This window comes from Erpetoichthys calabaricus, chromosome 2, assembly GCF_900747795.2.
Source record: "Erpetoichthys calabaricus chromosome 2, fErpCal1.3, whole genome shotgun sequence".
NCBI classification, from domain to species: Eukaryota; Metazoa; Chordata; class Cladistia; order Polypteriformes; family Polypteridae; genus Erpetoichthys; species Erpetoichthys calabaricus.
This window is the reverse complement of record NC_041395.2, coordinates 184,553,804-184,580,337: the sequence shown is the minus strand read 5'-3', so window position 1 is coordinate 184,580,337 and position 26,534 is coordinate 184,553,804. Positions and strand designations below refer to the sequence as shown.

Genomic DNA, 26,534 nt, shown 5'->3' with positions numbered 1-26,534 from the left:
CCGTCTTCAGCTGTCCCGGTGGAGGATGGGATAACAGGCTGCATGCCAGCTGCTGACTAACACATTTGCAAAACAAAGGCACTATTGGTGCGCAGTTAACACAGTGATGAGAAGGTGCGAGTAAAAATAAGGTTGCCTGGCATTATGAATATTTTCGCAGGCTAAAGGGATTCTAGTGTTAATGTGTGATTTCCTGTGCACTAACAGATGCCCTTCTGTACACCACTGTTGTAAAGACAGTTATTTGAGTTTGTGTGGCCTCTTTGTTAGCGTGAATGAGTTGAGCTATTCTAATCTCACACATTATTAAAAGTATTGTTGACTGTAGAACTGTCACATTTTATTCTGTTTTGTGTTTGTTTCACTTTGTGAAAATCCAAGTCTGAGATTCTGCTACCACCACGTTAATCATAACATGGTCCAAGTCATTTAGATCGTTCTTCTCATTCAATCTTTTATTTATTCAAATAGTCTTTCAGACTGTGTCTTAGGTCCTGCTTCTGTCTCATTTTGGAGCAAAATCCTTCCAACTAAGCTACTGTAAATAAAAGAGAACACAGAAAAAAGGGTTGGGGTAGCCACCCTATATACATGAAGATGTGGGTGGATAAAGAGTAAAATCATTAATCGGTCTTTACAGAGTTGAGTCAAGCAAAACAGAACTGATTCATGAATAACAAAATGTTGCTTTTGAAGTTGGGTGGAGGAAATGACGTGATTGGGCCCAGAACTGGAAGTGATGTCATCTGCCCCAGAGCCGGAATTGACATCATCAGCCCTGGAGACATGATGTCATTATGCCCAGGTGGCATTTCCCTCAGGTGGTCTGCAGGAGAAAGGGTTAGTGCACACTGCCACCCCCTGGTCTGGCATGGGATTACCATCATTTGAGCCCTTTAGCTGCCTGCCATGCACATGCGTGTGACAATATATACAGTATACAGTATATACGAGAAGTGACACAAAAATTCTCGGAATTTCTCTTTATTATGCAACTTACAGCAATTCCCTTTTAGTCACTGCCAACAAACTCTCCTTAAGGCCTAGTACACTTTTGCCTGCACTTCTCACATTTCTGTTAACATTTCTGTATTCATCTTTTGTTACTGTGTTAAGAGGCACCAGTGATTATTTTTTCTGGATTTGCAACACACTTTTAATTTCGGAAACAAATGAAAGTCACATTGAACGAGATCTGGGGAGGTGTGAGGCAACAAACAAGCACTGTTGCTTTCCCACAGACACTTCTGCAGTTCAGTGTAATGTCAGTCTGATCATGGGGAAACTCTTTATTAACAAGTCTGTTAATGTCAGAAAATGAGATCATCATTGTCTCGATGTTCCATGTAACGTGATGTGCATTTTTCGTCTTGGACAAAAACATTGCCGAAGTTACTTGCACAACTGTAGATTACATGTCAGAAACATGCATCTCTATCAGCTTAGCTCAATTCCACTGATTGGACTGATTAACAAGACTGTATACTGGCATAGTTGATAAGTACACCCTACTCCTGTGCTGTTCATCGATTAGAGATAAAGAAAGATGTAGCCAGGTGATTAATATTTAGAAGAGTACCTCTTTGCACTAACAAGCTTAGGTTGCGTGTTAGTGCAAATGGTCTTCTAAACAGACCCTTTTCGTCTGTCATCAGTGTTGATGGTATGCACTTGTATATAGTATATATGTTGCATAACCTGCACTAACAGACTGTAAACGATTATATTCTACTACTTTCGAGTAGCAGGGAGTGTGTGACCAATACTCTTTAACTACGTAAGTGATAAACAATTCACACAAAACAAATAAAACAGACACACAAGCCCAGCAAAAATAAACTGCTTCAGCTGATTTATGTCCTTAAAGCTTCCAGAAAGAAAAACATACTGTAATTAACACTAGAATTACCAGAGCCTATGAAAAAACTCGTAAATCCAGCCCACCTTAAATCCCTTCGCACCTCTCCGTCAGTGTCTTTTGTCTTCTACATGTGTCGATAAGCCCAAGCAGCAAGCAGCCTGCTATACCGTCCCCCCTCAGAACGGACAAGAAGTTCTCCCAGCTCGTGCCTTGATAATCTTGGAGTGAAGTGCTGGAGTTTTAGTGTGGAAATAATAGATCGTTATTTGGAACACATGCACTTCATGTGTGTTCCATTTCTACAATAATCTGTGTAAACACATTGTTAAAACAGAAACGTTTTTCATATTTTAGTAAGAAATGACAAAATGTAGGCATAAACTCTATAATGTGTGAAGCTTGAAGTCCAAAGATCAAATTGTTGTAGACACAGAGCACACATCAAATTATTTCCCCTTACAATTCTGGGTAGCTCACTCCCAGATAATCAATCAAAGCAGGAACTGGGAGAACTTCTTGCCCGTTCTGAGGCAGTGGGGGGATGGTATGGCAGGCTGCTTGCTGCTTGGGCTTATCGACACATTTAGAAGACAAAAGAGGCTGACGGAGAAGTGCAAAGGGATTTAAGGTGGGCCAGTTTTTTCGTTGGCTCTGGTAATTCTAGTGTGGTAAGTGGGTGGAAGGGGAGGATGAGAGAGTGCTCCTGAGGTGGGTTGCAAATATAAACTGTTCGTCCTACAATCAAGCATCTTCAGCCTAGCCAGACCCACTCCCAGATCTGCCTATGATACAGGTTTGCATTCACCTGGTGGTCCCAATATGGTAGGATGTATGATAAAGTTGCTTTTTCAATGCACCGTCTTAATACACCGCCAATCTTGTTGCTTCCCTTTATCCTTCTAACTGCTCTCCTCATACAAGGTGACTCCCTTGTAAGGTTCCGCAATCAGTTGACTGATTTTAATTTTTCCATTTCTGTCCACACCACATTTAACACAGCCTTTTAAACTACACACCTACATTATGGGCTTACATAAATGCATTTAAAAACAATGTTAAAGCTGGAGCAAAAGTGAACAAGAGAGATACTTGAGATTGTTACAAATAAATACATAAAAATGTACAAATGTATAGCATAAACTACTGAATTGATTATTGTGGGTGCTGGAGCCTATCCAAGCATCAGTGTCTGTGACATATGTGAAGAAAGCCTGGAGTATTGAGAGAAAGGTTCACCTTCACATGAGTAAAGTACAGTATGAAAACCCACACAGGCAGCATGAAGTCCGTAATTTGAACCCAGGACTCTAGAGTTGTTAGGCAGCAGCTCTGACCACTAATTTCCGTCGTCTAAATAAAATTGAGATGCTTAAAAAATGTATTGTGCACATACTTGTTAGAGTCATTTTAATTTAATTTTTAAAATATGCACAGTTAACTTCTTAACGTTTTTAATTGAGGTGAGCCTATTTAATCAAGAACTACAATCTAATTTTCTTGATTTCATACATTTTCTACCTTTTAAACAACAACTTATTTACACTTGAGTCATATTTCAACAGATTAAGCTTTCAACCCTTTTCGTTCCAAACAGTGCTTGACTGCATTAGTGGCAAACATAATTATTTTATAGTAGACACATTAGAATATACAATAAATGTCTTCTCAGAAGGACATTATCATATGCATAGTAAAATGTACAGCATTTAGGTTTGCAGCTATACAATACAAGGTTTAGTTATTTATTATATATGCAGAAAACTATGTCTGCTCAAACTTCACAAACTTTAAAGATGTGCTCTTTTCCGACAATGCTGTATAACTTATTATATTGCAAGTATCTCTTACAAGATAATGTTTCTGTCTTTGACTGGTCTTTGAGGTGCACTTCCAAGAATTAGTTGTTGATAACTTTCAGAAGATAACATTGATTATACAGAATATCCGACATGGAATTCAAATTAGCCATTCTATTTGAGAATAGACTTCTTATCAGCAACCTTATCAGCATTTCTTGCAACACAAGGATTCTTTAGTCTGACAGCCTTTGGGATCTTTATTGATGCTACTTTCTTGCTATCTTATGGCTCCTCTGCTCCTGCAGTTGTTGTTGTTACATCTCTTCCTCATATTGATTATCTTTATCTGCTACAGTTCTCACAGCCAGAAGTCAGTTTCACATTTGTCTGGATTTCCTTCTGGCTCCCCTCAGTGTTATTTTAGCAGGGTCAAAGCCTGGCTTGGTAATTTGTCAGTTAACCAGTGAGGTTGGGAATGGAATTTTGTAGTCCTCCAGTTAAGACTGGTAGACATTTTACCTGTTGGCATCAATGGCACACAAAACCCCACATGAAATCGCCCATCTTTACTGTAGATAGCATCATTTGAGGTGGGATTCTAACATTTTACTAAGGTAAAATATCTCACGTTACACAGTAAATCTGATGCTCCCATAATACATTGGTGTGCAGCACCTCTCATCTCCACCGTAACTTATGATTCTCTAACACAGATGTTCTTACGGAGAAAAGTGTGTTTGGATTCAGTTACACACATCAAGGATTTGATTAATATGAAAATAAAACATTCGTTGCTGTAAACATGTCTTGGGGAAGCTTAGCTTTGAAGACATATCGATGGGGCTTTTGACCCCCTACTATAGCCTTCACATCCTTATTTAATTAAGATGAATAGCTGAGTCGCTCAAAATCTCATTTGCAGTAAACTGCATTGGATCCAAAAGCACAAAAACAATTAAGAATACTACATTATGCAAATACTCAACATAATGTGTTGCTACCTTTTAAATTCTCTGTGGAATTGTTCTCATTCTCCGTGTAAAGCACATCATATCTACCTGTCGTGATTGTCTTCTGTGACCCATTGAGATATTAAAATGGTCTTTTTTGTGGGGCAGCTGCAGAATTTTCTATTAAAAACTTTATTTCATTCACTTGTCTCCAAACATCTTAAGATGAGCAGACTGAAATAATAAAATAATGGTAGTTCCCCTTCCTCACAAAACCTCAGCCAGTTCAAGGACTTGTATGGATTTTAAGCTTTATAAATCCACTATAAAGAATGTAGATTGTGCTGTCCCTGCTCTTGTTATTGCCCTTGGTTTAAAAGCCATATGTCTTGTGGATGACTGAGATTCATTCAAACAATTACTCTGCTTAACAATTTCACGTACGTAGGTCTCAGTGGGATCTGTTGTGGTGGTACTGTTACTGAAGTGGAAAGAAGGCACATTAACATGACAGTATTGGATCGCAGGCTCACACGCAAAGGCCTAGAAAAATTGGACATTTCTCTTTGCAAAAGTAAGCAATTAACCTTTCACTTTCAGTCAGGGCAGTGCATTAGCAAGGGTAACTGGGACATAACATCAAAAAAGACACACAAGCAGGTTCACAAGAGGCACCCTGCTATTGAGGTGAGAATCAAAGATAGTAAGAATTCTGGGAAGTGAAATAGCTACCAACTGTCATTTCAGTTTTATTTACGGTATATATCGAGAATGGTACAAGTTGAGGACAGGAAAGGAAGGTGGCTTTGCTTACGTTCACAAAGTGAGTTAGTTAGGGATTAGACTTCTGCTCTTTACATTCAAATAAACAATCATTAGCCATTTTACCTGATCGTCTACACCTGCCACCCGTGCTCTTTTTTCAAAGAAGCAGAAGAAACAGTCCAGTTTGTTTTTTTACTCTCCCACCAAGTGTTTTTTATGAGTGTCCACTGTGCAGAATGCAGCCATTTAGGAAGGATATGCATTAAAGGGATGGATTACCATCTGTCTGTAAATAAATATTTTCTGTGCACTTTGTTAGTACTAGACCTTGTTTTCACTGAGCATGGACAGCTCATCGAGAAAGCAAACTAAACTTGCTCTGAGGACACCTGAAGTGTGTTTTCCCATTGCAGCATCAAAAATAGTTTCCTGGAAGCAGCAGAGAGCAACTGAGAATATAAATTTAAGAATGAAGGCGCAGAAGGAGAATGTGGGTGCTTTGGCTGATGGGCCCTGGAAAAAGAGATTTTTCTCTTATAGTTTAAAAAAAATTAATTTCTAAGCAGAATAAAAAAAGTGAGGACAATAATGCAGTGGTATCCTGTGTTATTTTGGCATGTTCCATAATCTGGATTGCAGAGAGCTGACATCAGAACACTTAATTAAATGCTGTATCTTCTCTGTTCAAGCTAAACGGTGGACATTTTAACAAACTTAAATTGAGGTGCTGATCACAGTGAAGATCCAGAGTTTACCTAACTACATGCTTACCTTTTCAGCAAGCAACCCAGGAATCCAGTTTTCAAGTGGGCAGAATCTTGGTTAGAGTCAGCGTGTGGTGGGAGCCAGCCCATCACAGAGTACACCACTGTATAAAGCAATACAAGTACAGTTTGGAGTCACTAACCTGTATGTCTTTGGGTTTGAGGAAAATCCATGAACACACAGGACGAACAGGCAAAGTCGTTCCAGACAGTGACCAAGGCAAGCTCTGAACTAAGGATTCAGGAGTTGTGAAGTAGCAGTGCAATCACTGCACCATTGTGTCGCCTTTGAATATCTGAATAAATGGGTAAATACTACAGGTCATTTCAAGGATCCTGATAAAAAAAATGGAACACCATGAAATTCTTCAAAAATGCAGGCACACTCCATCAATTGCAGGCTTCTGGTCCCAAACTCATTTTCTTCTTTTTTTTCATTTATGTAGCAGTTTAGTATGAGTGTTTGTGCTCCAGATGAGCCCCCTCTTATTGGCATGTTTCTATCTTTTTGTTATTCACTTCTCTGAGGTTGAAACTGGATATCTTTTGTTTTAGCTGACACATCCTAAACTGATGTGCAGAGCTGAGCTCTCCCAGTGCACATCATTATGGCTTTACTACTTCTCTGTTCTGCATGAAAAAGGAGCAACAGCTCAAAAAACATTGCTTTCCTGAAATGTTTGTTAAACCTTTTAAATATTAGAATCTCAAGCATCTCTGCATTCTTTCTAACCCGCACTGTTTTGGTTCAGACTTCAACTGACAACCTGCTTATCACCAGAGAGTACAAGTCTATCTACTGCAAACCGACTTGATCACAGAAGCAGAGAAAAGACGTAAATAATAGTAGCTGCAGGTTTGCTTAGATGATTTCTTCACCGTAAAATTGTTTTTGCCTGTTTGTTATAGTTGAAGAAGAAAATAAAAAGCCAAAGATAAAAACCAGTGATGGGATTAAATCCCAGGATTAAAAACCAGCTATGAGTCATATTCATCAGTCACAAATCTTTTCCCTTTGGATTTCATCTCCTCTGTCTACAATGTGGAGGCTTAAGTTATACTTTTATTGGATGCTACGGAAAGAGTTTTTCAGGAGAACTGGAGAGGAGGCCTTCATCTCGCATGGCGGATTTCTTAAAAAGAGAACAATTTACAACAGCTGAGTGCTCTTATTATCAAGATGTTTGGCTTTGATGTGCAGCCTTGCCAGTATTCATATTTGAAAAATGTGACTTTCAGCAACACAATCATGGCCTACCAGAGGCCTGTTCTGAAGGTATGGCAATGCTTAAAATGACCCAGAAGAGCTGAGAACTGAATGAGTGGTTGGCCACTCTTATAAAGGCAGGTTTACAGATAGGATTGAAGAGAAAATGCAGTCAAATCACTTCATGCAGCAGCACACCTCATCCAGCTTATCAGCCTTCATCAGTTTCTCTTACTCACTTCCCTGCCCTTAAAGTCTTTGTATTAGCTCAGGCATTTTTATGTTGCATCCTTTTTTTTTCCAGGATGAGCTGTTTATGATTGACCTGATCTGCTGTCTGTTACTGACTATTAATGACCATGTGAAAGAGAAATGTTGGTTTTGTGTTCATTATCTTTGAGGGTACTGAGACTTGGACAGCCAGGCTGGATATAGGAGCCATTACTCTCTTCACTAATGACCAGTGGCGCCGACTGCGAATGACAAATGTAAATCTGATGCCAGGCCGTACCCATATCCGCAGCAGGTTTCCAAGGTGAACAGTCTCTGGCATGTTAGAACAATGTAGGTAAGGGAAGTCGGCAAGCCCGCTTCGTAACTTCGGGATAAGGATTGGCTGTAAGGGCTTGGGCGCATGCCGTGTGTAAAGATTTGAAATCAGTAAGTGGTAATAAGTGATATATATAGTGAAAAGTAATTTTCAGAAGATGTTTTAAGACTAGTGGCTAAATGTCAAAACAGTGGATGATTCTTGACAGACATTTATATATGCAGTTGTGACCAACTAGTCTTGGATTTGATTGCAGAAGAAGCAGCAGATTTACAGAGCATGCTTAGTTTACTTAGAGCATGAATGATCCTTGAAGGATAGACATATTTTGTGACGTGAAATTGCAGATGCTGTGTGCTCACCTACTGTGACAGAATAGCATGGAGCATCAGCAGGTGATTGTGCAGTGTTGTGTTCCTCACAGAGTCACCAAAAGTCCAGGCTTTCCCCCGGGAGACTACAATACAAATTAAAACGAGTAAAACTCAATAAATAACTAGTCATATACAGTAAATAAAAAAAATAATACTAATGCCTCATGCATTTCTGCATCAGTCAGTGTTGAAATAAGAATCTATGAGGGCAAGCTGTTGGTTTTATCTTGCAAATTAGAGTTAAAATTCCTGTTGAGTAGTTAATTGAAATTTAAAATGGTTCTCACAGCAGGTAAGTAATGAGTTGAGCTCCATTACTGTCAAATTTGGAAGAGCATTTTTTTATGTATAATCTTGTTTTGTGTGGCAGACAATGGACAAAATGCTACTTTCCTTTTAGTATTTTTTGTTCTTCTGTTGTTTTAATGATGAAACTCCATGTGGTTTACTCTGCTTTTTTTGTTGTAAAGCCCAGCAGTTAATTAAAAAGAAAACTGTCTGTTCTTCTTGCTTGGACCATTGATCTTTATTTCAACACAGGCAATTTGTAATTACAATATTCTATAAACCACTATATATTAAATATTTAATAATAACTGTCCTCTTTAACTGAAGGACTAGCGGTATTTAAAGCACGAGAGAAGCTCTTTGTATTAAAATGTATTTCATTCATTGTCACTGTGATGATGCATTCAGAAATTCATATTGCCATGATTTGTTTGTTAATAACTGAGACTTATTTATCTTTTACTGTTTATTGAACATAAATTATGTGTTAATATATGGAAATATGTTGTTCTCTAAACATTTAAATGTAAACATGTGTAAACTGTTAAAAATGTGTTGGATTTTAGGCATAGAATTAACATTGAGTAGAAGAGAAAAATTCACCATAAAAACAAGAAGAGGTCAAAGCACAGGAGTCAAGAGTGACTACATACCAAAAAGAAAATGATAACTAATACTCATACTCAAAAACATTAATGCAGTTATTGCCAAACAAAACCTTAAATATTCTTTTGTTTTTTGAGATGCTGAAGTGTATGTCATTCAAAGTTTGCTCCGAAGAGCGACCCTACAAAGACCTCAGGCAGAAGGTGGCATGGCTTTACCTAATTTTCAGTTTTATTACTGGGCAGCAAACATACAAGCCATAAAAACCTGGACACAAATAAATGCACATACACAGGCTTGGTCTGCAATAGAAGTAAAATCCTGTAGTACTTCTTTATATTCCCTGCTCTGCTCTCCAATAAATGAAAGTTATCGCAAATATACTAATAACCCAATTGTGCTTTACTCACTCAGAATATGGAACCAAATTAGGAAGCATTTTAAGATGGAAAATCTTTTATCAGTGGCACCTCTGCAAGGGAACCACCTCTTTCAACCTTCGCAAGTATATCCAGTTTTTAATACCTGGAAAAGTTTTGGGATTAAAATGCTCAGAGATCTTTATATAGACAACATATTTACATCTTTTGAACAATTACGTTCAAAATTTAACCTCCCAGCTACACATTTCTTTTACTATCTTCAAATTAGAAATTTTGTTAAACAGAAATTGCCCGATTTCCCCCACCTTGCACCCTCCACAATGCTGGAAAAAATACTGCTCAATTCCGAGGAAACAAACACTATTTCAGCAATATATAAAATCTTATTAGAGTCCCTACCTTTCAAAGATCCAAGAGGACATTGGGAAGAAGATCTCTTAATCAATATATCAGAAAAGGAGTGGAAGGTAGCAAAGCAGAGAATTCACTCGAGTTCTATATGCGCAAAGCATAGAATTATTCAACTAAAAATTATATATCGAGCTCATCTGTCTCGCTTAAAACTGTCCAAAATGTTTCCAGGCCAGGATCCAACCTGCGAGCGCTGCAACCAAGCTCCTGCCTCACTGGGTCACATGTTCTGGGCCTGCACCAAACTAACATCATTTTGGACAAAAATTTTTAAGTGCCTCTCAGACAGCCTTAGTATCACAATCCCTCCTAACCCATTAACAGCTGTGTTTGGTGTCCTTCCAGATGGACTTGAATTGGAGAAGGACAAGCAAACGGTGATTGCATTCACTACACTCTTGGCACGCAGACTTATTTTGTTAAATTGGAAGAATCCTAATTCTCCTCTTATAAGTCAGTGGGAAACCGATGTTTTATATTATTTGAAATTGGAAAAAATCAAATTTTCAGTTAGAGGATCTGTACAAAATTTTTTCAAAACTTGGCAGGATTTAATCATTATTATTTTAGAATAAGAGAATTAACTATTATTGCATTTAACTCCCTTCTCCATCTCTTATTTATATAGATATTTACTTCTCCCCTTCTTTTGTCTAATGTTGCCTTATTAAAAAGCTTAAAGAAATTTTCCTTTAGCTAAGCTCTCCTTCTCAGGGGTGGGGTTTGATTTGTTTTCAAATTTGTTGGGTTATCTGTTTGTATGGAATGATTACAATGAAAATTAATAAAATAAAAATATTAAAAAAAAAAAAAAAAAAGTTTGCTCCTTTCGCAAGTGTGCGTCCATCCTTAATAGCAGCAATGTGACTTGATCAAATTCATTACTGCCCATTAGAAACAAGACAGAAAATGGTGACACAGGAAAAGCATAAAAGAAAATGGGTCACAAAAACAATTTCATTTGAAGAGAAAATAAATAAGTAAACAACAACAATACAAATATTAAGGAGGTCCTAAGATAAGTAACCTGAACTTGTATTCATTGAAGAATGCAGTGCAAAAATTGATTGAGTTAAGTTGACTTGAATGATGTCTTTCTGAAGTGACCTCCTGGTGGATTGTATTTTATTTTACATTTTCTAAATGTAGCTTAGTGTATTAGGAAGATGCATACCTATACTTTAGCTGATTTCTTCAATAAAAAATACATAATGCTGTTTTATAAAACAGGATATTCTGAGAATTCAAAGTGTAAACTTTAAGCGATGTGCAAATTCATTCTCCCTTCTATGAATCACCCAAACCAGTTGATGCAGTTCAGGGTCATCGGGTGTGGGCTGTATCCCAGCAGCACTGAGTTCAAGGCAGGAACTGACCCTGGAAGGAGCCCCGGCCCATCAATAGGCACACTCATGCAGGGCTTGGTTAGGTTTGCCATTTAACCTAATATGCATGTCTTCATGATGAGATGTGTAAAAGCTGTCTCATAAGTTTGTGAACTTTACTGTTATTTGGTGGCAATCTGGTCATTTTGAAAAAGTTTCCGCTGTGGTCTAGTAGTTCTAAGTGCTAACAAAAATCCAAACTGCATTGACGAGTCACTCAACAAAGGAAAAACATTTCAAATGCACCTTTTATTTTTACACTACAGTGATGGTGACAGTGTTTAACACTGCAGCTTTATGTTCTCAATGGTTGCGTTTGAGCCTTACCCAGTTAACGTCCATGAGAAATGTACATATTCCAGCTGTGTCCACTTAGGTTTCCTCTCATATCTAAAATCTGTTAAGTGTGGATTGCCAATTGAACAGTTGTTATGAGAGCTGGTCTGTGTGTAATGGTATTGCATACTAACACCAGGGGCCTCATGTATAAATGGTGCGTACGCACAGAAATGTTGTGTACAAACCTTTCCACGCTCAAATCGCGATGTATAAAACCTAAACTTGGCGTAAAGCCACGCACATTTCCACGGTAACTCATACCTTGGCGTACGCAATTTCTCCGCTCGGTTTTGCAGACTGGCGGCACCCAGCGTCAAAGCAGTGCTACTGTTCCTGTGTGATCATCCTTTCTTTCTTAGATCCACATTCCTGACGCGGCTTTATAAATACACTGAAGCTAAGTGCATATTGTTTATTAGTGTAATGCATCTGATTGTAATTAACCTGCAGCAATATAATGGTCCAGGGAATAGCCATAGTATTCCAAATACCATAACTGCTTTAGCGTTGTAACTCTCACTGCATCTTCTTCTTCTTTCAGCTGCTCCCGTTAGGTGTTGCCACAGCAGATCATCTTTTTCCATATTACTCTCACTGCACCACTCGGAGTATTTGTATCACTGTACCTGAGTGGGGACTCACAGCAGCAGCTGATCGGAAAGAGAATTATCGGTACACAGCATGAAGCAGACGCTGCCTGAGCCAAGGCAAAACGTTTCAGAGACTTCCCTGTACGGACTTCGCGGTTTAGAAAAAGTTTCATGTCCATCAAGTGCTCCTTGTAGAACTGTTTGAACTTATAAGTACAATTACCTCACTGTAAACTTGCACTACAGTTATAATATTGCACAACCTGCGCCACTTTATGAAGCGTGTATTTACATATGATATCATTTTTAAGATGAAATGCAGCAAAATATGTTGATTATATTATACAGCTAAAACTTTAACTTCATTTAAATAATCTGTATTGTTAATAATTAAATATGTGAGGACACGGTGCCACAGCGCTAGCTAGTTCAGGGATTGTTCCTGCATTGCGTTGTATTCTTGCGCTGACGCGACACTGGAAAGATAGACAGATAGAATAATTAAACATGTACTACGAAGATCTTTCAATGTACCTTAAAAGTTTTGAAGAATCGGCGTTCTAAGCTTACAGATGGCTTAACGTCTATTACAGAGCTGATTGTGTGGCGATTGGGCATTTGGAGAAAGAAAAGTTAGGACAGGAATTGGAGGTTAGTACGTTTGAAAGAGACAGTACTTCTGTAATAAATTATTTAATCGAAGGTCGCACATGGCGCAGCAAGACTCTTGCGTGAGATATGAACAATCTCTGCGCCACCGTGTTTCCATGTTTAATAACATGCTTTCATTCCTATCATCATGAAAATGATATCACGTATACATCTCAGTATTTTAATTATTCAGAGAGCTGTAATATCACGAATGTAATGGATTATGTGTCCTGTCGGAGAAAGAGAAAGAACGGAAGCACGTAGTGATTCACACACATAGAGCACATAGAAGATCAAATACAGAACAAAGCATTTAACGTGCTACTTGAGAAACTAGTAAAATAAACGATTTTAAGATGAAGTTTATGATGTTCTACTTTAATGGCAAAATAAACTACATGATTAAAGTGGAAATTTCGAGATTAAAGTTAGTACTAGGGTGTTGTACCGTGTTAGCCATTATGAATGTAGAGAAAAGCCAAGCAAAATGACACCTTTTATTGGCTAACTAGAAAGATTACAATATGCAAGCTTTCGAGGCAACTCAGGCCCCTTCTTCAGGCAAGATGTAATACAGAAACTGAAGTTTCCTATGTTTATATACACACTCTAGGACAAGAAACAACATTGGTAAATATTTAAATGAGAGATTTTGAATGTAAAAAATTAATAGATTCATTCAGGCTAGGGTTAAGTTAGCAAGAGAGAAAAGAACAATGTATTGTCAAGATCTCTGGATAAGATAACTGTCCAACAAAGTCTTTTAAAGTTTGTAATGAGTTTTTTCAAAACAATGTGGGTCTGTAGACAGGTTGTCTGTCATTCTGAGAGATGTAAACAATCCTCATATCTGGCCATAAAACTCTTGTCTTTATTCAATCCATGTTGTAAAGTATTAAATTTTAGCATGAGTTTAACTTCCCATTCTTTTCTCTCTTGCTGTGTTTTGAAGTTGCCCATAAGCACTGTGACCTTAAAGTCCTTCTCACAGTGTCCATGGCTGTTGAAGTGGGCCGCCACAGGAACATCTGTGTTGCCATGTTTAATGTGGAACCTGTGTAAGTTCATTCTCTGGCGGAGTGTTTGTCCAGTTTCTCCCACATAGAGTGCAGTGTCAGGACATTTCATGAAGAAAATTAGGTAGACTACATTAGATGATCTGCAGGAAAATGATCCCTTGATGTGATGTTCGAGTTGGCAGTGTGGTATAACTATACGGTCTGTATCATAGATGTGGGCACATGTTTTGCATCTTTTCTGTAGGCATGGAGATGTGCCATTTTCTGTTGGTTCACTTAGGGAGCCTCGGACAATTAATTGTTGAAGGTTTGGTGGTTGTCTGTATGCCAGGAGGGGAGGTTCAGGAAATACATTTTTCAGTGTTTCGTCATTGTTTAGTATTGGCTGAAGTTCTTTTATAATTTTTCGAAGTGTTTCAAGATGTGGGTTGTAGGTGACAACAAGGGGGATGCGATCCTTGTTGTCTTTGTTTTTATATTCCAGAAGGTTGTCTCTGGGTATGGCAGTAGCTCTTCTTATTTGAGTGTCTGTTGTTTTCGGGGTGTAACCTTGTTTGATGAAATTTTGTCTGAGCTCCTGCAGTTGTTGATCCCGGTCTGTTGGGTCTGAGCAAATACGATTGTACCGTATTGCTTGGCTGAAAATAATGGAGCGCCTTATATGCTTGGGGTGGAAGCTATCATTTTTCAGGTAGGTCCGTCTGTCTGTCGGTTTGTGAAAAATAGAAGTTACATGGGTGTTGTCTTTCAGTTGAACGGTGGTATCAAGGAAGCTGACTTCTGTTTTTGAGTAATTCAGCTTCAGCTTTATGTTGGGGTGAAAACAATTATATTCATTATGAAAATGGAGGAGGTCCTTTCCACTGGCAGTCCAGATTATGAAGATGTCATCTATGTAACGGAGATACAACATTGGTTTTACGATGCACATTGACATGAAATCTTCCTCCAATTTTGCCATAAAAAGATTTGCATAGTGAGGTGCAAACCGACATCCCATTGCAGTCCCCATTTGTTGTAAGTAGCAATCCTGTCCAAAAGAGAATAGATTATGTGTCAGAGTGAATTTTATCATTTCTATTACTGACTTTGTGGGTAAATCATGTTGTTTGAGGTACATTTCACATGCCAATATGCCATCATCATGGGGGATATTAGTGTAAAGTGCCTCAACATCCATTGTGGCCAGTAAGGTTCCCTCAGGTAAGGGGCCTAAAGCAGACAGTTTTTTTAAGAAGTCAGTGGTGTCCTGGATGTAGCTGGTTGTGTTACGGGTGAGGGGTTTAAGGATGTGCTCCACCCAACCTGAAACATTTTCTGTAAGGGAGCCAATTCCTGAGATTATAGGCCTTCCTGGGTTCCCTATTTTGTGGATTTTAGGAAGCATGTAGAAGTAACCCATTTTGGGGTTCTCAGGAATTAAACTGTTTACATGATCCCTGATGTCAAGAGGAAAGCTACTTACTATTTTTTTTAGTTCCTTTTTGTAGAGATCTGTTGGGTCTTCTTGCAGTTTGTGATAATGCATAGTATTGGACAATTGTCTTTGTGCCTCCTGTATGTAATCTGATGTGTTCATGATGACTAAAGCACCCCCTTTGTCTGCTGGTTTGATAATGATTTCTGTATTTTCCCTTAGTGAATGTATGGCTCTCCGCATATCCCTAGTAATGTTTTCTATCCGATTTTGTTGCCTGTTTAAGATTCCTGTTTTCACTCTCTGTCGGAAGCAGTCTATATAATTATCCAGGGTAGAGTTTCTGCCAGCTTCTGGTGTCCATGTGGATTTATTGGTGGGGTTGTTGTAACTGCTTGTTGTTGGTTCCTGTGTGTTACTGTTTTCTTTCTTGTGGAAAAATTCTTTTAGTTTGAGTTTTCTGAAGAATTCTTCCATATCACTGCAGAGTCTGATGTTGTCAATGGGCTTTGCAGGACAATATGAGAGTCCCTTTGTAAGTACCGACATCTCTGCTTCATTTGGTGTGTATGAGGAGAGATTAACAATGCAGGTCTGTTGCTCTTTGTTTTTTGCTATTAAGTGTCCAGCTTTCTCTCGTAGTCTATCCAGCTTTTTCTTTTTGTTAACAATAAGGAGTTTCTGGAGTCTTTTGTAATAGCAATGGAGCTCCTTTACCATCTCCTGCCTGTCATTTCCAAGGAGCAGGATGAGATTAAAGTTGACATTTCGTGCTTTTTTCCCACTGTGTGCCTATTTGTTTTGTCTGTACCCTAATAAGCTTTCATATGACACTCAGACGGTGGGCTACGACTCGCCTTTTCACGGCGACTTTGATATGTGATTTCTTTTTTATTTTGGGCACTGTGCGACTTTGTGAACTTGGATCTTTCGAGTTTCTCCGACACTCTGTCACTCGATCAACTTCCTTTTGTTGATTATACCACTGTTTAAACCAACAAATAGTACGTTTTTCCTTTGCCTCCACTTGGTATTCGCTGAAATTCTTATATTTTCCCCTGTGCTTTTCCCATTGTCTTTTCACAGAAGGCTATTTATATTGATTTGCATATTCAAAGAGGCGTAATTCTGGGAGGAGTTGGGGCGGGACAGAAGGCGCGTGCACGTACGTTACTTTTCACGCTGATCTGGATTTATGTAGTGGGAGAACGTGAAAGTTTGCGTGCGTACAGATTCCTGCTTCTGGATTTTTCTGTGCATACGCACATTCCCGCTTTTGTGCTTACGCCATGTTATAGTGTGAGTTCTACGCACGGCGTTATACATGAGGCCCCAGATGTGACTGAGAAAAGCTTTGGCTATCAATGGCCTTGACACGTTTAGGACACAATGTTTTTTTAAGTATAATACAGTATAGCATAGCATAGCTTGCATAGTATAGCACATTGATATTTTATATTTAAAAAAATCCAGTCTCTGGCTATTCAACTTTCAAGTTCATGTAGATAACAATAGGATAACAATGGGCCGATTCATATAACAATGACTTAATAATGGACAATAAATAGACATCTTTATCCCATTAAAGCAGGAAAAAGTTGTACATTTCTCTGCTGGATGAATATCTTGTTCTTAGCGATTTCCCAGTCCTGTGGAGTCTATATTGTTGCACAAAGCTTTATTAAAGGACATAATAACCAAAATCAGTGGGGAAAAAAATGAAAGGATATGACAGTCAACAGACTGCACTTGACGTCACCTACATGAATTAACTGACATTGTGAGGGTAAGACAAATTCAGCAGCTTGGTCGTTTCTCATAAAAAGGCCTTCAAATATAATTGTGTGATTGCTGTTAAAAACCCTTCATCTGTCATCATCAAGATTAATCAGACATTTGCTTGAAAACTAACAGGATGGGATTCATGCCTGAAAGAATATCGCAGAAGAAAAGAAAACATAAAATATGAAATGAGCTTTAGACATTAACTTAATGGTACAGGCAATGATATCATGTAAGAGAGTTTTGATCCTGACTGGCCTGATTGCAAAAATAATTTAGAAGATTTTTGCTAACTTTGATTGCTGATTTGAATGTAAAAGACACTTTAAAGAGACCCAAGTGTATTTAAGTTGAATTTGCAAAGGCAGCACATAAAGTTAAAACATTTCTTGGTAATAAGTATTTACATTTGCTATAATTTGTTCAAAAACCGTGACTAAATCAAAGTGCACATTAGATCCAATGGTGTTTTAGCAACTAGGAAGGTGGAATTTTATATGCAACTTTCTATGCTCTATTCAAATTAAATGATAAAATTGAATCTGGATTTTCAGCATTTATTTTGTGGCATGGTGTAACATACAAGAGCACCCATCACCTTTTAATCACATAAAATGACTGTCAATTCTGTGGCTTTGATGGGAAAATTTCCCAGTTTTTAAATTACTTCATAACTTATCCCATATACAGTGATACCTTGGAATCTGAACTTAATCCTTTCCAGAACCCCGTTCGAGTTCCAAGACAATTTTTCCCCTTTAAAATAATAGAAACTGAATTAATCCATTCATGGGTCCCACGACCTCAAATTTTCAAAATGATTTTAACAGTAAATACACTGGATTTTAAGGTAAAATATTAATGAATAATAATAATATTTGAATAAAAATGTAAATTAATAAAATTAAAAATATAAAAACCTGTATTTACCTTAAAAACGAATGATGATGGCACATGTGGAAGCTGGAGGAGAAGAGAGATTATTGCTTGGAAGGCGAGTCACCTTCCATGATAACATGAGGGAAATGTACACACAAACACACATGAACAACATGCTGGCCGTTCGGATTCCAAAGCAGCATTCGAGTTCTGGGGCGTTCAGATTCCGGGGGCAATACTGAACATCTGTGGTTTTAAATTTGCTGTGATAACTGGTGTTTGACACTGTATGTGGCTGCCGAGATCAAACTGCAGTCTACTACTGTTTCTGCATCGCTATGGTATGTCCATCCATCCATCAATTTTCCAACCCGCTGAATCCGAACACAGGGTCACAGGGGTCTGCTGGAGCCAATCCCAGCAACAAACAGAAAAATGTTTGTTATAGTTTTTGTGCCTTACTGGTCATGGTTTTATTAGGACAACTTTAGGGGAACCAGAAGAATTCTCTTGAAAATGTCATGGTTCCATGCTACTGGTGTTGTGGAAATCAGATATTGTCTTCTTGTTGACCACATCCTCCTGCCTTGTGACCATGTGACAAGCAAAGAAAATGATTATCATAAAAAAAGAAAGTGAAGTGGATTAACCAGACTGGTAATCTGCAGGGATAACATGGGAAATGAGAGCATGCTTCTCTTTGTACTTGGATGTTTTTCACTTTCATTGACTTTACTTTGCAGATTGACAGTTATGCCCAAAACGACTTGAAGGCAGGCCTCCGGTTCTATGGTTCTGAAGGGAACATTGGCCTAACAAACGCCTGGAGCATTATTCAGACTGATGTAAGTATGGTGGCAATCTCGTTTTCAACAGAAATTTTAAAATATCTTAAGAATAGTACCTTGTGTGCACCAGGACTGCCATTTACTAAAAATGCACAGATATTGCAGTCTGGCACAGAAATGAAGTTCTTTATTGAGTACAGCCAATTAAATTGCTTATATCTGAACACAAAAAAATAACCAAATAAAAAAAAATTTAAATAAGAATGAATGATTTCGTTAGTAATAGCAGCCATCCCAGTCCAGTGCACACTTACAACCGGGTACTAGAAACACATATTGACCAGAAGAGGAGCACAGCAAAGGACAACAACAGCAACTTTATCTTATAAGGAGGACAAAGAACTTGAATGTCAATTTCACAGTCTTCCATACTGTAACAGAGTTTGATTTAGCATTTATTCTCTGGCCCACCCTCGCCTGGTATTGGATTGCAGCCATAAGATATTAGGGTGATGCCTCAAGATGTATACCTCAAACACTGTTACAATTACTTTCAGAAAATGTTAATGTATCACATATGCTTATTTGATTTCCTTACATGGTTTAGTTCATTTCAAATTTTACCAATCATTAACATGCAACAAAATGTTAAGACAACAGAGGCAGACCTCCTTCTGTCAAGCCCCAGATTTAGTGTTTAAGTGCACAAAATTATGGATGGAATCTGAACAATGAGTGTTAACAACAGTAATATGACGCAGTAAATCTTATCTTTTGCAGTTGTTGTACAGTATGTATTTAGCCAATGTGAATTTGTAAGTGATGATATGTGCTGTTTATCATTCAGTGCTTGTACTTCAAGTCAAATCTCCTTATGAGAACCAAGCATTTATTCATTCCTTTGTTCTTGTTCTTCCAGTCTGTTGTTTTTTCTCAAGACTGGTTGAAAGAAAATGCCAGAGGTTTTCAGCTGCTGGAGCCAACTGCCAAACTAAACTCTAAAGTATTTTCTTTTTCCCCTTTGAAGTTCCGATGCTGTGGGGTCTCCAACTACACTGACTGGTTTGAGCTCTACAACACAACACGTGTCCCCGACTCCTGCTGCCTGGAGTACAGCGAACACTGTGGCCTGCACTCACCTGGGACGTGGTGGAAAGCGGTGAGTTATGGTGCTGCTTGGGCACCTGAAATATGTGTCAATAAGAAGCCATGTGGTGTGGTAGAGTGAGGTCTACAGCATATTGGCGGTTTAAATAAATAATCATCACATTCACTTATTTGTGGGGAGGTGGAGTGGTAGCATGGCAAGAGCGGTTCCCGTGCGCAATATGGGCATGGGCAGTCCTGCATGGCGCGCAGGTGTAGAGTTGCCTGTGACCCTAATTTATGGCAGGAGCTGCTGGTTGCCACGGCTGTGCCACGTCCCCATTTATAAAGGGAAGTGTTAGAGAAAGGACAGAATGAAGGGGGATTGGAGGTTAAATGGCAAAGAGAAAGGCAGGAGCAGTGGTGAGCCAGTGCTGAGGAGAGAAGCAGGTGGGCAGGAATAGTGCATCAGGAGTAGCGTACAGCCAGCACTCAGGAGGGGGGCACGAGGATCACTCCTGCTGAGCATCTAGGAAAGCAGGAGGGATCATTACGCTCAGGGGGACCCAAGATGCCAACCTGCACCATCCGTCACATGTGGCTCCTTCAAAACATGGACAAGAGTGAACACAAACACTTGACTTGTATATTATAGATACTGTATAATATTCATGCAGGCAGATTAGAAAAAATTGTAATGTCAGACAAATCCAGGACACATACATTTTGAACAATACTGATTTACTGAAATCCATTTTTAATTCTGCCACCGTCTGTGAATTTGTCCTTTTTAATCTTCTTACTATTTATACTAAACCAGATGGATTTGGCTCCATAAATCTTTCTGATTTCTGTTGTATAACCATCTGGAGGCATTTTGGCCTTTCAAATCTGCCTCCTGAAGACTTCTGTAGAAGTGGCTTATCCATAAACATAGCATCTGGCTGAACATATTATAAAGGCCTGCTGAAGACTAACAGACCTGTCCTGAGACCTTTCTTGTGAGCACATATTTTAAGTGAGATTCATTTCATCTGTTCGTTATGCTAACCTACTTTGTCCAGTACAGGGCTTAGGAATGTTGGTGTCTGCTGCGACAACATGAAGTGTAATGCAAGATGAGGCACAGTCTGACATTCACTCATGTCAAGTTAATGCAGAGTCACCCATTAATTTAACCTGCATGCTGAGGGAAAGCAAGCATCAGAGGAAGTCTATGAACACAGGGAGATCTTACAAACTTCTCACATGTTCCTCTGTTCACACAAGTGATGACAGTTGTAAGTTGTTTTAGAATAGCACAGACAGATGTTATTTTGTTTAGGTTGTTACAGAACACTATCTGGAAATCACCCAAATGTTTTTGCTTTTGTTGGCATGTGTACGAGGTCAGAGGGGCATAGCTTTTGTTTTTTTTTTTCTTTTTTCAAATCAGGCCACTTCTAACACAGTTATTGTCACTTGGCTGTAGTGTGGTACTGAAGTGAACAAATGTGAAATGAACCGATGTTGGTGCTGTTTGATCTGGGGTTATTGATATAGTGGGGCACTGGGTGACAGGTAAATTACATTCCTCTTCTCAATCCATAATAATAATAAATATAATAAAGCACTTTATTTACAAGAAATAAAAGGCATTAAAAGTAAATCTATTTTTTCCTTGCCCTTTTAGCCCTGCTATGAAAGAGTCAACACGTGGCTGCAGGAAAACCTTTTGGCAGTGGCCGTCTTTGGCTTGTGCATCATCCTCATACAGGTACACTCTACTCCCGCACTCAAATAGTGAGTGATGGACAACTACTGCTTTTGATACTTTTATGTAAGTGTATGTCATTTTCATTCTCAATCAGTGCAAAAATGCCAGAGTAATGAAATATGTCCTGGTTGTGATCATACACCACAGAGCTCATCTGCTATCCTTTTTTGATTAAAGTTTTCTAATACATTTTCAAAAGTAAATAACTTAAGCAGGCAACATGGTGGCTGTTAACTTACAGATCTACAACTGTGTTTAAATTTTCCTCTTTGTCACCATTTCTGTGGAATTTGCAAGTTTTCTGCTTGTGTAAGGATTTACATTGAGGTGTTCCAGTTCAGCTTCACATTCCAAAGCCACAAGTCTTAGGTATTCTACAGTTTGTTGTGTGTGGGTGAGTGGTGCCCCAGTTCATTGCTGACTTTTACTGAGGTTGCTAGAATTGTTTTTTCCTCCTAAACTGAGTTACATATTTGCAAAGATAATAATCCATTTGATGAATACTGAAGGTGAATTTTCATAAGCTACTCTTTGGCTTTTCCAAGTCTTTTACTGTTTTTTTTGGATTTTTTGGTTAAAGCAAGAAGATATGTGAGCAGGACCTGTAACAAGGTGACTGAACCATAGTACGTGAGGTCCCACCTCAACCATTCAGCCCTGACCTGTGTTGTAGACTGCAGAGATGACCAGGAGTTAGCATTAGTGACGAACATCTGAAAATCATCCACAACTATTTTTTGTAACAGTGAAAATTCAGCTATGTGACAAATGTATGAAAAACTTTGAATCTCATCTCACACATAACGGAGAGAAAGAAATTTATCATATAAGAGAACGTGTGGTGGCCAGTGATGTGCAATGGCAAGCAATGTGAAAAATGTCCATGAAAAATGAAAGAAAAAATCTTGTCACTTGTGTTGGATAATCCACATATCTGTTATCCAAATGTTTGTGCAAAATGAATGCCTTTTTTGCCAAAATATTGTTAAATACTTTCTTCCAGAATTATCAACACATACATAAACAATAAACTTAAAGACTGTGAAGGACTTCTTGAACTGGAGACAGGGCTCAACTTAGAAATGGTGGGGAGAGGCAGGTCTTCAAGTTATTTAACAATATTTTAGCAACAAAAGCATATCAATTATTGACACTCAATTATGTGACACCAGTAACACAAGATATTTTTTCTTTCTCCATGGACATTTTTCAAATTGTTTGCACTGGCCATTATTGGGTTCTATTATGCAATAAAATTATTTCTGTCCATCCTGCAAGAAAACACAAGATTAAATTTTTTCTCTGTCAATATTGCAAAGTAGATAGGGTATATAACTTAAAAAACTGTTGTGCGGGGTATTCTTTTATGAAAATCTTCAGTTAACTAAATCCACTATGTGAATTGTTCTGGAAGTTCTTCATTCCAACAAAATTCACATCTATATTGTAATTTCAACAGGCCCGTTTCCAAAGGAACAAATCTCCCATCTTCTCCCTGGTGGCTTTCTTTAAGGTTTTTTTTCCCCCTCTACCCTCCACAAGATGGATCCTTCCTCTTAACATTTTGTTTCATAATAAAATTCATTCTTACTATTATACTAGGTAGTCCTTTCAAAATAAAGCTTCAGCATGAAATTTAGGATTATTTACCCAAAAAATCTATATAGCAGTAAATAATGGGAAAAAACAGTTTACTGTGGCAATGCCACACAGCTTTATAAATAAAGTACACTATGCAGCTTCATTGATACTCACTAAGGTGATCCAAGGCAAATGTTGCAACTAAGTATATATAAAAGCATCTCACATTGAAAGAGGAAAATATAAATTAACTATAACTGCAAAATGATTACTTTCATTATTTAAAGAAAAACTCATGACATGCTGCATAAGGTGTGATATGGACAATTTTTTTTTTTCTCGGAGAGCTTCCAATATGAGAATTTTTGTAGCACCTCTAATTGAACAGGTTCAGATTACCACATAGGCTTAGAAATTAATTTAAAACACTCCGTGACATATATACATAAATACACATACATATCGATATTAATAAATTCATAACATTCTACAAATTCCTAACTATGAAAAAATGAAAAATAAAACATGGTAGTATAAGGCTAGCAGCTAAGAGAGAGGGAAATATAGACTTCAGTTGATTCAGTATGTTGGAAAAGACACACAGTCGCTTCTCTTTGTTAGTTGGAGCCTGTGAACCATGGCAATGTGAGCCCAAAGAAGACCAGTACTATTTATGTGGATGGATGAGGGGAAGACTAAGCAGGTGAAATATTGGGGAACTAGGATAAAATACCCAAATGTGTTTTTTTTCTGCGACTCTGAACTGGTCCATTTTGAGTAAATGAGTGAGTGTAGGAATGTGATTAACTGTGTGATCTAATTGACTGGTGCCATGTCCTGGGTCAGCTCCTGCCATGTGCCAGATTCTTCTGGGATAAACTGCAACTTCCAGAATTGAAGTAAGCTATTTTAACAATAGATGAATAAACGGAAGGTTTCAGTAAATGCATGGAAGATTTTCAATAATTATCCATCCAGCCATTTTCTAAACATACATAATGGAACTTTAAGGTTAGCACCTGGTACAAGGCTGGAGCCAACACCACAAAAAGCACCAGGCTATAATGAGGTACACTCACTCATATGAGTTAGCCTAACCTACATGTCTTTGGGATGTGAGTTGGAATCAAAGTAACTGGGGAGAAAACCCACATGGATATGAGAATATTTAATAACAAAATGAATGAAAATCCTTTTTGTTTCTTTGCAGGTACTCGGCCTGGCATTTGCCATGACAATGTACTGCCAAGTAGTGAAAACAGATACCTTCTATGCTTAAGGGCCACACCTTTTTTATTTTTTTATTTTAACAGAAGCATGGATGTCACATACAGACTCTTAATTTCTTTGTTGCTGTCAGTTGCTTTCCATCCTTCACCTTCTACTTCACATTACATTTCAATGGCTGCAGTTCCTCGATGAGCAGTGTGATCACACAGGAAGAGCAGCTCTGTAGCTGGAGGTCCCTGGAAAGAAAGGAATAAGCTGGCACATTTTTTCCTGCCAAGTACAGAAGCTCTAGGGAGGTGGTTCAGTTTCCTGATGCCATGCTTACAATGAATTGCATTTTTGCCATGGTTTCAGACCACCACATGCCATGAGATTTATACAGCCTAACAATAATGCTTTCACTTTAAGGAAAAACATATATACTATTACAGTTGTAGCTTTTAAAATTAAGAGTATATGTTTCTAATTGTGAAGAAGAATTCTTCAATGTCTGATTCCCCAGAAAAGCCAGTCAAGTAATTAAGGACAGGAGCAGACTCTAACTAGTGGCCAAAAAAAAAAAAAAAAAAAATCGGACTGCTGTGGCAGACACCTGTCACCTTGTTTAACTTTGGCGCCATCTGATGACTGAAGCTGCGCTATTTATTTTCTCTCAAAGAATTCTTCGTAGACCTGGAATTTGTATGGTACATCACTAAGGGGAGGGCTGAGGTCTTAGTGGTGAAGAGGCAATGATGGAGACACCTGCGAAGCCCACAGGATATCTACTGACTTCTTAGTACCACAAGAATACTTTTATTTTTGAGGAGGATTTTACAATTTCCTTGATTTTCTTTATATAAGCATTTGTATATTAAATGAATTGTAAATCACTTTGTTATTGAAACAGCCAAGCATTCCTGTTGAAAGAGTTCCACTAGCCATCCCCACTTTGTTGTCTTGTCCAGTTTCTGTAATCCCTGTAAGCATGCGACAAGTGGCATGGCGCTGTTTTAGAATGAAAATACAAGAAATAAAAGATGCGCCAAAGTAATAGCCAGTGCAACAAGGCTGTTGTGAGTTTTTTCCCACCTTGATATCTTGAATGCTGGGTCACAGTGGACTTTTCCCTCTCTATACTAAAATATTCTGTAAAAATAATTCAAATAGTTTTAATAGAGTGATGTAATTTAATCATCCAGAGCTGTGGTTCCCAAACTCGGTCTCGAGGACCCACTGTGGCTGCAAGTTTTTGTTCCAACTGGATTCACAATCGGTGAAATTAATCGATAACAACTGATCTCATTTAATTAGTTTGTCTTTTTTACTCATCTCTTATTCTGCATTCAGAAAAACACAACAGTATGGTTTTTGCATTTATAAGACATTTAGAAATATTTCTGTTTTTTTTTCTAAAGTGATGTAGTACTAGGGTGTTGTCACTACATTCATAATGGCTAACACGGTACAAGTCAAGTAAAATGACACCTTTTATTGGCTAACTAAAAAGATTACAATATACAAGCTTTTGAGGCAACTTGGGCCCCTTCTTCACGCAAGTTGTAAAGATTACAACTTCCTTGAAGAAGGGGCCCAAGTTGCCTTGAAAGCTTGCATATTGTAATCTTTTTTTAGTTAGCCAATAAAAGTTGTCATTTTACTTGACTTGTCACTACATTTCTAAAGCTATAAATACTTAATTCTCTTTTGTTGTTTTCCTATTATTTTCCCCTTTTCCTGTGTAGTTTGCTCCCTTCATTTAAACCTAATAGTGACAATTAACAGCATAGCAGACACCCAGGATGATGAAAGCAGCAACGATATTCCCTACATATTCCCCATATAATTGCTTTTTACATTTTAATAAAAATCTACCAAACTTAGTTTGTAATTTCTACATTAGACTCCAAAACACAGCAACTGGGAAGTAATGACTAACTAGGGGGTTTCACCCCCCCCCCCCCCCCCCCCCCCCCACCACCACCACCAGTGATATGCACGGTTGTGAAGAGGGGAGCTAAAAGCACCCCAAGAAGACGTGGCCACTGCTCCGAAACCCCTCTTAAACGGTGATACAATGGGAAACAAATTCAT

At 38.2% G+C, this 26,534-nt stretch overlaps 1 protein-coding gene across 2 annotated transcripts in view; it reads left to right on the top strand.

The window, feature by feature from the left end:
- tspan4a (tetraspanin 4a) overlaps positions 1 to 25,509 on the top strand; it is a 486,888-nt gene extending 461,379 nt beyond the window's left edge. For both annotated transcript variants that reach the window (XM_028794888.2, XM_028794887.2), the window contains 4 exons: positions 18,764 to 18,865; positions 19,836 to 19,967; positions 21,567 to 21,650; positions 24,442 to 25,509. In XM_028794888.2, coding sequence (XP_028650721.1) covers positions 18,764 to 18,865; positions 19,836 to 19,967; positions 21,567 to 21,650; positions 24,442 to 24,510 — 387 coding nt within the window. In that variant the 3' untranslated portion in view covers positions 24,511 to 25,509. The remainder of the gene's footprint in view (positions 1 to 18,763; positions 18,866 to 19,835; positions 19,968 to 21,566; positions 21,651 to 24,441) is intronic.
- The last annotated feature ends 1,025 nt before the right edge of the window (positions 25,510 to 26,534 follow it).